We start from the raw sequence: 12,500 nt of genomic DNA, 5'->3' as shown, positions 1-12,500 counted from the left end.
ACTACTAATCACGACCACGAGGAGGTTACCCCATGTGACTCTACCCTCCCTAGCAACCGGGCCAATTTGGTTGCTTAGGAGACCTGGCTGGAGTCGCTCAGCACGCCCTGGATTCGAACTCACGACTCCAGGTGTGATAGTCAGCGTCAGTGCTCACTGAGCTACCCAGGACCCCCTGAATGCACTATTTATTAGGCTGTCGAGTCATTAGAATAGTTTTACAATCCTTGTTGTTCAAACAGTCAGATAGTCCTGCCCCCAACTCACGCCACTGGTTGAATAACATTGAGACAGTGTTTACAGATTTCAAGAAAATTCACCTATGAGTGGCTTCCTTATAGTTGTATCTGCATATTAAGCTGAGATAGAAGAAAGTATTTTAACACTGAAAAAGTGACACACTTCCGCTTTAAATAGGGTCTCTTAATGAATCAGTCCAACCAGACTTCACACCACTTCTACTAGATTACTGCGGCCCAAAACTACTGAATTTGCTGCAGCTTTTCTCAAAAATTGCAATGCCAGTTGTTTTTGTTTTGCAGTGAAAACTCGCAAATAATCATAGATAACAGTGACCACGTTTACATGCACTTAAAGCGGTTTAATCCAGGGTTTTTGCATAAAGCGGCGTTCTGAAACATCATGTAAATGAGAATGCTGATTTCCTTACGCAGTTTAAGGGATTAAGAGAAAGCACTTTAACACACCTGGGTTTCTCCCGGAGAACGCAGCATCATGTGGCCCATGTAAACACATAATCGGCGTTCTAACAGGTTTTTGAGGAGTGCGCATGTGCATGAACAGACCGGAGCCCAACAACATGTCAGTGAGAGGAGCACATACACTATACCCATTTATACACACTAATATAAAATATAAACGCTCCCTCATGTTCATGTACTGTATATGCGCTGGGGGAATCCCAGAGGTTTACATAAGAGGAAAACCCCACTATTGCAGCGCAATTCCGCTGCAGGTCACGATAGAAAGTTAAGGAAACAAACACAGCAACAACTCTGGAATATCTAGAAATAAAACAAAGAACCGGAGAATAAAATAGTGAAGTCTTCCTCGGATGCCATGTTTGTTATTTACACAAGTGTCGCGGGGAAATTACGTTGCTGTGGAGAAAGCTGCTTACTGACCGAGCTGCATGTATAAGGGAGTATGCCGCTAATACCGTGTATGTAAACGGGAATGCTGCTTTCTTGCAATAACCCGCTTTCTGGTGTCCAAGTAAACAGTCAGTATAATAGTATAAGTGCAACTACCTGTAAATATTTTAGTGCGTAATAACCGAATATGCATTTACCATAAAAAATAATCAATACATACAAAAATACCATACATTCAAGAGGTGAAACCTGTGGTTTGTCTTATCCGAGTTCAATGGAAGACCCATAATTATTTTAAAGGGATAGTTCTGCAGAAGAAAGAAAGTCATACACATCAGGGATGGCATGAGGATGAGTCAATGATGAGAGAACGTTCATTTTACATCACCTAATCACGATCATTTGATAACTGATTATTTAGCACTAAAGTCACATTTTATTATCCAAATAAGACAATTTTATGGGACATTTGGAGATGACAGAATAGCAGATGTACAGCTGAATGTGTCTCGACTGCAGGCTTTGAGTATTTGTTTTGCATGGAGAAAAGCAATCAGATTATCTCGGATTCATGATTTATGCGGATTGCAAAAAATATACGAAATCGCAAGTTACCGCAAATAATGCTGGTTGAATGTGCATTAATACATGCGATCACAAAAATCTCAATGGACAAATTAAACTGTAACAGCAAAAAAGTGTTGGTCAGTTCGATTCAACCATTCATTTGCGTTGTGGCATTTTTCATACATTTTAGTTAAAAATAAATGTAGGTAAATATCGCTGTTTATTACTGTGTATCGTTACATTGGTGTACACACAGGAAAGCAAACTCAAGAAGAGCGAAAAAGGTTAAACGTGGCATATCTTTTTTTTTTTAAAGAATAAGCTAAAGCACCCTTTTCAAGTGATTTTAATAATGCAAGTATAGCAAATGAACTGCACAAATTTGCAAAATGAGATACAAAAATAAAAGACATTTTGTTAATGAGCGACTGCTTCTGTTTCACACAAGAAAACTAAAGATTGAGCACAAGCTGATCTTAAAATAAACATTTAATCAATTACTATGGTGTAGGGTTGCAACGGTATGAGATATTCACAGTATAATAACAGTCTCAGAAAATATCACGGTATTACACAATTATTATTATCAGATACAATGACCCTTAAAGGAGCGAAAACAGAAGGTTTTTTTTATTTTTGGTTGAGCAAACACTTTATTATAATTGAAACTTTAAACCATTTTTTCAAAAAAAGTCTCCTTTTTGAAAATAAATATAAGCTAACAGAACTGTAATAATAAACATGATAAAAATATAATATGCAACTATAACATGTTATATAACTAAAACATGTTAGTTTACATGTTAAATTAACTACTAAATGAAAAATAACATCAGCTGTTAATGTTCTATGATTATTAATAATTAATATATACTGTAGGTGTGCGACAGCTCCTGTCTGTAACTTTAACTCAATGATTCTCAACTGGTTTAGCTTCAGGACAGATTTTACATTGGCGACCCGCCATAGTAAAAACATAACCTCTGTTTAATGTATCCTGGGTCGCATTTCCTTTTACGTTGCATAGATCTGTTCATGGTTTAAGTACAAGGACATGCATCAAGTGACATTTTTGTTGTTGATGTCAACAACAAAAGCGACAGTAAGTTTTCTCTCCCCCCTTTTAAAAACTGAAGAGCTTTATATTTACTTTATGAGCCATTATTATCCCATTTGTTTCCTAATTTCAAAAATCATTCAAACAGAACATTCAGTTGTGCTCAAAAGTTTGCATACCCTGGCAGAAATGGTGAAATTTTGGCATTGATTTTGAAAATATGACTGATCATGCAAAAAAACTGTCTTTTATTTAAGGATAGTGATCATATGAAGCCATTTATTATCACATAGTTGTTGACTTCTTTTTAAATCATAATGATAACAGAAATCACCCAAATGGCCCTGATCAAAAGTTTACACACCCTTGAATGTTTGGCCTTGTTACAGACACACAAGGTGACACACACAGGTTTAAATGGCAATTAAAGGTTAATTTCCCACACCTGTGGCTTTTTAAATTACAGTTAGTGTCTGTGTATAAATAGTCAATGAGTTTGTTAGCTCTCACGTGGATGCACTGAGCAGGCTAGATACTGAGCCATGGGGAGCAGAAAAGAACTGTCAAAAGACCTGCGTAACAAGGTAATGGAACTTTATAAAGATGGAAAAGGATATAAAAAGATATCCAAAGCCTTGAAAATGCCAGTCAGTACTGTTCAGTCACTTATTAAGAAGTGGAAAATTCAGGGATCTCTTGATACCAAGCCAAGGTCAGGTAGACCAAGAAAGATTTCAGCCACAACTGCCAGAAGAATTGTTCGGGATACAAAGAAAAACCCACAGGTAACCTCAGGAGAAATACAGGCTGCTCTGGAAAAAGACAGTGTGGTTGTTTCAAGGAGCACAATACGACGATACTTGAACAAAAATGAGCTGCATGGTCGAGTTGCCAGAAAGAAGCCTTTACTGCGCCAATGCCACAAAAAAGCCCGGTTACAATATGCCCAACAACACCTTAACACCTCACAGCTTCTGGCACACTGTAATTTGGAGTGATGAGACCAAAATAGAGCTTTATGATCACAACCATAAGTGCTATGTTTGGAGAGGGGTCAACAAGGCCTATAGTGAAAAGAATACCATCCCCACTGTGAAGCATGGTGGTGGCTCACTGATGTTTTGGGGGTGTGTGAGCTCTAAAGGCACGGGGAATCTTGTGAAAATTGATGGCAAGATGAATGCAGCATGTTATCAGAAAATACTGGCAGACAATTTGCATTCTTCTGCATGAAAGCTGCGCATGGGACGCTCTTGGACTTTCCAGCACGACAATGACCCTAAGCACAAGGTCAAGTTGACCCTCCAGTGGTTACAGCAGAAAAAGGTGAAGGTTCTGGAGTGGCCATCACAGTCTCCTGACCTTAATATCATCGAGCCACTCTGGGAGATCTCAAACGTGCGGTTCATGCAAGACGGCCAAAGACTTTGCATGACCTGGAGGCATTTTGCCAAGACGAATGGGCAGCTATACCACCTGCAAGAATTTGGGGCCTCATAGACATCTATTAAAAAAGACTGCACGCTGTCATTGATGCTAAAGGGGGCAATACACAGTATTAAGAACTAAGGGTATGCAGACTTTTGAACAGGGGTCATTTCATTTTGTTTTTGTTGCCATGTTTTGTTTTATGATTGTGCCATTCTGTTATAACCTACAGCTGAATATGAATCCCATTAGAAATAAAAGAAATGTGTTTTGCCTGCTCACTCATGTTTTCTTTAAAAATGGTACATATATTACCAATTCTCCAAGGGTATGCAAACTTCTGAGTACAACTGTATATATTACACAGGAGGAACCATGGTTATGTCAATGGGAGAACCATGCCATTGTTCTTTCCCTGCTGTCTGCGACCCAGACCGAATAGACCTGCGACCCACCAGTTGAGAAACACTGCTTTAACTCACACACACACACACACACACTCACTTATGTCAGACCCACTCGCCTCGCTTCTCTCCGCTGCACATGTGTGTGTGGGGCAAGTTGAGGAGTCTGACAGGCATTCGATGAAGAAAGGAGATGCGCACGCACAAGTGAGATTCTCTGTTCGGTTGCATTTTTTTTTCTCAATACTGTAGATAAGCAAATGTACATGGTATGAAAACCGTCAATTTTGATACCGTGGTATACCGTGAAACCCTACTATGGTGTACAATTTTATTTTTACATTCTGCCTGTGCATAAAGTATCTGTTGAAAGAGGCCATTATGATTTATACAAGTGGCACAAGTCTTTTGAATCTGTTCACCAAAATTCATTCATTACTGATTTATTTGATTCATTTAGCGACATTTCCAAAGATGCCACCTCTAACCCTAACCCTAAACCACAAACACGCCGGCTGTGTGCTATGAGTGAGTCACTGAATCAAGAGGATTCAACTGGTTCATTAAAACACCAAGTTGTTCATGACTAACACAAGTCTTTATTCAAATGTGCGTCTTTAAGCATTATAAGAACAAAGCAGCTTTATCATTTTTCCTACAGTTTGTCGTCAGCGGAGCATGACTTTTATCAGAAAGGGCAACAATAATAGTTTAATAATAATTATGGAGTTTCAATAACATCCTTACATCTAGGCCTGTCGTGATTATAATCTGATATTTTTAGGATTTAGGAATATTTTGATATTTAAAACATTATTTTCACATCATTCACATAGTTTTAAAGCCTTAAAAGGAAATCATATCCATATTTTATTATTTGTTTTATATATTTGAAGTGAAAAAATGACTTCTTAAAGTGTATGAAGCACACATGCACCTTAAGACAATTCATATGACAATTAATCGTGACAGCCCTAAAACAGACAATTAATCGTCGTAATCGCAATGATCCGTTAGACAATTAATCGTCAGCCAAATTTTATATCGTGACAGCCCTAAAACAGACAATTCATCGTCATAATCGTAATGATCCGTTTGTCAATTAATCGTCAGCCAAATTTTATATTCGTGACAGCCCTAAAACAGACAATTAATCGCAATGATCCGTTTGACAATTAATCGTCAGCCAAATCGTAATCGTGACAGCCCTAAAACAGACAATTAATCGCAATGATCCGTTTGACAATTAATCGTCAGCCAAATCGTAATCGTGACAGCCCTAAAACAGACAATTAATCGCAATGATCCGTTTGACAATTAATCGTCAGCCAAATCGTAATCGTGACAGCCCTAAAACAGACAATTAATCGGCATAATCGCAATGATCCGTTAGACAATTAATCGTCAGCCAAATTGTATATTCGTGACAGCCCTAAAACAGACAATTAATCGCAATGATCCGTTTGACAATTAATCGTCAGCCAAATCGTAATCGTGACAGCCCTAAAACAGACAATTAATCGCAATGATCCGTTTGACAATTAATCGTCAGCCAAATCGTAATCGTGACAGCCCTAAAACAGACAATTAATCGGCATAATCGCAATGATCCGTTAGACAATTAATCGTCAGCCAAATTTTATATTCGTGACAGCCCTAAAACAGACAATTAATCGTCATAATCGCAATGATCCGTTTGACAATTAATCGTCAGCCAAATTTTATATCGTGACAGCCCTAAAACAGACAATTAATCGTCAGCCAAATTTTATATCGTGACAGCCCTAAAACAGACAATTAATTGTCATAATCGCAATGATCCGTTTGACAATTAATCGTCAGCCAAATCGTAATTGTGACAGCGCTACATACGTCATTGTAATGTTTGAACATCAGTCACTTTTACACGTTTATAACACTTCTGCCCGTTTCTCTCCTTGATTAGTAACGAATCGGAAAAGTGACTGATTTTGTTTCAAAATGGCAAATTTCACCGAACAGTAAGCAGCACTGATATAAAAGAAAATGAGGAAATAACATTCTTCCTTGTGTTTATTTAATGAAAAACATGCCTTGATTATTTTTAACTAGATTTCTACTGTATTTTATTTCTTGGATTAAATATTTTGAATCTACTTCAAACAATGATGATGGTTCCTCGATTGAAAGAAAGTCAACCCTTCCCTTTTAACCCATTTCTGAGTAAATACACAGAGATATATTTAATATAATCTTAACGCTACATGACCCAGCCAGTGTCTCTGCAGTAAACCAGTGTTAACAAATGTTTTCATAAACCGCACAAAGGTTATAGTTCATGGATGCAGGGTTCAAACCTACAACCTTTGTTACGAGTCACTACACCACACATTCAACTCATTCCCAAAACAAACTCATTAATATTCATGAGCTGCACCCAGAATGCACATGCATGCAGTTAGTGTTCGTCGAGAGAGATCCGGTGAGGTCAAACACACACGCAGGCCTGTACCTCTGACCCTAGTCAATGTAGATCTGACGCTGGGTCAGAACTTGAGAGAGTTCACGCTGCAGCTGACGATACTTTTGATTGTCAGGAAGAGATTCAATAGATCTGAAGCCACAGAATGGAAAAAGGATGGAAACAAAAGACAGTCAGGATAGAGGGAAAAATGAGAATAAGGAATGAGCGAGTAAACTAGTCGAGTACTCTTTCTGCAACTAATTCACAAAACACTACTTGAGTTACTCTCAAATCGATCTTCTTTAGTGGATTTAACTGCTGTAGGCAACAGCTAAATATATTTAAACACTGAATCTCTCTATTACAACTGAGGGGGTGCTGTTGACCACTTCAAGAAAAGTAAACGAAGAGAAACTCTACAGCGGGCGCTGTTGATAGCAGACTAACACCTGTTTGAAAGTGAATGTCAAAGCAGTTTGTATTGCGTTTCAGTTTGGTGCATTCAGCTCGCCACTTTTTCCAATCCAGTGCATCTTTTTGTTTATTCTGACGGCATGCATATCTACTCTGATGGTATCCATCCACCGTTTCTTTGGTCGACCTCTTGGCCAGCCCTGTGTAGTCTCATCGCTGTCTTCTTGCTTCTATACTTTTAATCAACCACTTTAAATCAACAGTTTTTAATTCGATTACATCATTCACAATGCTTCATGGGATTGTAGTTCATTTCCTCATTAAAGACGTTAAGTACACAGTCTTGTATCTTTGTCTTTTTGTCTGATTTTCGAATACTTCTTTGCTTCAGATCAAAGTTTGTAATGTTGTGATTCACCTTGGAGTTAGTTGGTTTGGCTCATGAAAAAGTCTATGGTAAAAATGAATGGGGAAAATACTTCCGGAACCAAGATGGCTGAAAAAGTGTGGACACTGTTGTGCAAGAGCAGATGATGTTTGAGATGAGCTTTTACATTGACAGTGTTTTATACAGTGATTTATACGTACAGTACCCATGTTTAATAACAGTCATTAATGATTGAATAGTAATTAGGAGTCATTTAGAGCTATTATAAACTTGATCATTATGTAATATACTGCATTTACATCAAAATAGTAACTAATTTCCATTGAGTAGAACCTAAAACTACACATTATAAACTGCTGACTCGTTGTGTTAAAGCACTCGACTACAAAATCACTTGATGTTCAAGTGACACACAGAGGGCAGAATCCAGCAGAGAAACATGACTGAACCAACACAAACACACACACTCGTCAAATACCTCAGTCCGTTGACAATGTCCTTGGTCTTGCCGAAGTAAATCTCATTTAGAGTGGATCGAATCTTATTTTCCATGTCCTAAAAACACAAACACATTCACTCATATATGACACACCTGAGTGTGTTTCAGTATTTCAAGTCAACATGAAACCAAGTTCGCAACCCATTTTACTTCCGTGACTTATTTCAGAGTGACAAAACAAATGTAGACGGGTGGTTAAAAACATAATAACGTCAACAGAAAAGTCGTTTCTATTACATTTTCATGTAGGATTGTGAAAAGACAAGCATTTTTCTTTTTTAATAACATGAACTGATGAATTGTTCACAATTAAAGAAAGAGTGATATGAGGCTCAAAAAACTGTGTGTGTGTGTGTGAGAGAGTGTGTGTGAGAGAATGAGTGAGTGAGTGAGTGAGTGTGTGTGTGACTGTGTGTGTGTGTGAGAGTGTGTGACTGTGTGTGAGAGTGTGTGTGAGAGAATGAGTGTGTGTGAGTGAGTGTGTGTGTGAGTGTGTGACTGTGTGTGTGTGTGTGTGAGAGAGAGAGAGAGTGAGTGAGTGTGTGTGTGTGAGTAACTGTGTGTGTGTGTGTGTGTGTGTGTGTGTGTGTGAGAGAGAGAGAATGAGTGAGTGAGTGTGTGTGTGTGAGTAACTGTGTGTGTGTGTGTGTGTGTGTGTGTGTGTGTGTGTGAGAGAGAGAGAGTGTGAGTGAGAATGAGTGAGTGTGTGTGTGTGTGAGTGACTGTGTGTGTGTGTGTGAGTGAGTGACTGTGTGTGTGTGTGTGTGTGTGTGTGTGTGTGTGAGTGAGTGACTGTGTGTGTGTGTGTGAGTGAGTGACTGTGTGTGTGTGTGTGTGTGTGTGTGTGTGTGTGTGTGTGTGTGTGTGTGTGTGTGTGTGTGTGTGTGTGTGTGAGTGAAATCACCTCCACCAGACGACCGATGTTAGCGATGTGAGGGGAAGATTCACCAACCGTCTCGTCTTTCTCCATCTGACACCAGACAGACAGTCAGTCAGACAGTCAGACAGACATATCATTTTGATTCCCAGAATTAGCATAAAAAACACCTCCAACTGCATATGTATAATACTATTATTATTGTATTTGCACTTGATCTTCAACATTTGACCCTAACCCAGAGGGGTCATTAGTAAGGTCACATGACTGTGCTGCATGTCAAAAGCATGTTCTTTCTTTCACAACATTTATAAATACAGTCACAACTGAATGTGACGCGATAAAAGACAATAAACACACAACAGTCCAGTGTAGTCTGATACATGAATAAATGACTCTCATGAACCGGTTCTGTTAATGAATCAGGAAAAATGTGTTCACACAGGACACAGTTCTTTTAATTGCACTGGACCGACGTCTACTGACCACTCTGAACGTCACCTGTGTAATTGATTACCTGTCTGGTGAGGCTGCCGCCCAGGTTCATGGTTCCAGAGCCGGTTTTGGTGGTCTGCAGCCACAGCATGACAGTCGATGTGAGTTTATAATGAGCCGTGCGGCCGCTGGATTTCTCCTGAAACACACCGACACATTTCAGCAGCATTCTGTTGCACATAAATACACTTCACCACAAACATTTACATGCACATTGTTTTAACCCAACGCCCATATTCTGTAAAAGACGATGACATGCTCATATTTAGAATATTCCTGTATACACACAGGTCATTGATGAATATGGTTGAAGTGATTAAAATAAGAAATGTTAAAAATAATTGAGACAACATGTCTTAAATGTCATCTTTATGTCCATGTTGGTTCTACACATTTTTGAAAAACATTTATAGCATTTTCTACAAAACTTTATAAAGGTCATATAGTGCAACCAAGTAAAAGGTATTAAAATACTTTCCTTGTACCTTAAACACATGTGAGTGAACGCAACTTAATCATTCATTTCAAAAAAATATCATGAATGTTTGAGTTGAGAACATCAAGACATTTTCTCAGAGTTACTCCATTTGACTTGAACAAAATGTGCCTTTTCATAAAAATGACAAAATATTGATATTTAATATTACAAAATAATGATTTCTTTTTTAAACTTCACACACAACTTTGTTTTCTGGTCACATGACTACCTACATATTAGTAACACCACATGACTTCGATTTGTTGGACAAACGTTTTTAAAATATTTTTAATATTGTTTCACTGCTTATTATTAAGAAATAATAATAAAAGATAATCTTGCACATCTCATGCCAACATTTCTTTAAAAGATGTTCACCCAAAAATGTAAATTCAGTCATTGTTTACTCATCCCTGTGTTGTTATAACTACTATATGACTTTCTGTCTTTTTCTGAACACAAAGGGAGAAATTGTGAATAAATGTTGTGCTCAGTGATGTCATACAATGGCAGTTTATGGTGACCACCTCTTCAAGCTTCAAAAGAACACAAAAGTATAATTCAGAAGTCTAATAAATTATTCATGAGACTCATGATTGTTATGAAAGCATACGATAAGATTTGATGAGAAACAAACTGAAATCTAATGTATTATTTAGTGAAAATGTTCACTGACCGTTGATCTCCTGTGTGCGTTCATGATAGGACACGAGAGCAACAGTTCACACAGCGCCCTCGCGACATTGGGGCGTTCAAGCGAAAACTCGTTTTGTTTATCTAAAAACAGTGATAGTGACAACAGAACAAAACACAGCTGCTCACAAAACAGAGAACAGAACTCACTAAACATGTCTGAAGAGTTTGTAGAGGAAGAATTGATGCACTTCTATGCCCAGCCTTATTTCATAAGTATTCATAAATCAAACAGAAACATAGCAGTCTACAGGCAGCCACAGTCACACCGTGTCCTTACCTGACGGCAAACAACACGAGATAAAAGGTATATTACAAGGCAGTGATGAGTGATGGTACATTCTATCGATCGATTATTTTCTATTTTCGGCATCGTGCGGGTAAATCTGTTCGCGGTGAACTATCACCGGTCCAAAAACGTAAAAAAAAATAAAGGCTGGACATTCACAAGGTGGTCAGTTTAGGACACGGTGTGACTGTGGCTGCCTGTAGCTTCTCTGTGTTTCTGTTTGATTTACGAATACTCAGTTAAAAAAAATAAGGCTGGGCATAGAAATGCATCAATTCATCAACTACAAACTCTTCAGACATGTTTAGTAAGTTCTGTTCTCTGTTTTGTGTGCAGTTGTGTTGTGTTCTGTTGTCACTATCACTGTTTTTAGATAAACAAAACGAGTTTTCGCTTGAACGCCCCAATGTCATGAGGGGTCTGCGTGAACTGTTGCTCTCGTGTCCTATCATGAACACACACAGGAGATCAACGGTCAGTGAACATTTACACTAAATAATACATTAGATTTCAGTTTGTTTCTCATCAAATCTTATCGTATACTTTCATAACAATCATGAGTCTCATGAATAATTTATTAGACTTCTGAATTATACTTTTGTGTTCTTTTGAAGCTTGAAGAGGTGGTCACCATAAACTGCCATTGTATGACATCACTGAGCACAACATTTATTCACAATTTCTCCCTTTGTGTTCAGAAAAAGAAAGAGAGTTATATATAGTTATAACAACACAGGGGTGAGTAAACAATGACTGAATTTACATTTTTGGGTGAACTATCCCTTTAAGATTTTAAAGGACTAGATATCGAAATGATTTTAAACTCAGAAATGAAAAACATTCTCCACATAGAAGAGGTTTATTCAAGTCAGTGTTTTGTGTGAACTGGATTTAATTAGTGTTACGTTACTGACTCTTGACTCTTAATTCATTGTTAGTAATTTTGGACTGTAATTTATCAAGTAATTTTTCACACTCATGTCAATAACAATAACACACTAGAGCATGATGCATTTTTAAATATGGGTCATAAAACAAACTAACAAACGTCCTAAAATTGTTTGGAAATGTGCAGATATAAATATATGTTCAGTTACGGTGTATATTCTGAATAATGTGTTTACATGATCCCAAATTCATAGCTATCTTATTCAGATTATTTAATCAGGTTAATGCATCTACATAATCAGATTAAACCAATCTCAGACTAATATGGGAATATTGTTGCATTATGAGAGACCTCACCTGCACCTCCACCACATGGATGGAGTCCCAACACCCTTTGATCTTCTTAGATCCGTCACCTGCTTTCTTAATGAGGATGACTCCAGCAAAGCCGTGATCCAGATCCCA

General features: G+C 37.9%; 1 protein-coding gene across 2 annotated transcripts in view; it reads right to left on the bottom strand.

The window, feature by feature from the left end:
- LOC127437944 (F-actin-capping protein subunit beta isoforms 1 and 2) overlaps positions 1 to 12,500 on the bottom strand; it is a 23,317-nt gene that overhangs the window by 1,154 nt on the left and 9,663 nt on the right. The window contains exons 5-9 of one of the 2 annotated variants that reach the window (XM_051693116.1): positions 12,393 to 12,500; positions 9,710 to 9,826; positions 9,220 to 9,285; positions 8,295 to 8,371; positions 7,063 to 7,164 (exon numbers count right to left, since the gene is read on the bottom strand). The exon at positions 12,393 to 12,500 is cut by the window's right edge and continues 34 nt beyond it. In XM_051693116.1, the coding sequence (XP_051549076.1) occupies positions 7,071 to 7,164; positions 8,295 to 8,371; positions 9,220 to 9,285; positions 9,710 to 9,826; positions 12,393 to 12,500 (462 nt within the window). In that variant the 3' untranslated portion in view covers positions 7,063 to 7,070. The remainder of the gene's footprint in view (positions 1 to 7,062; positions 7,165 to 8,294; positions 8,372 to 9,219; positions 9,286 to 9,709; positions 9,827 to 12,392) is intronic. The other variant, XM_051693117.1, reaches the window with a different exon arrangement.

This window comes from Myxocyprinus asiaticus, chromosome 49, assembly GCF_019703515.2.
Source record: "Myxocyprinus asiaticus isolate MX2 ecotype Aquarium Trade chromosome 49, UBuf_Myxa_2, whole genome shotgun sequence".
NCBI classification, from domain to species: Eukaryota; Metazoa; Chordata; class Actinopteri; order Cypriniformes; family Catostomidae; genus Myxocyprinus; species Myxocyprinus asiaticus.
This window is presented reverse-complemented; position numbering and strand designations above follow the sequence as displayed.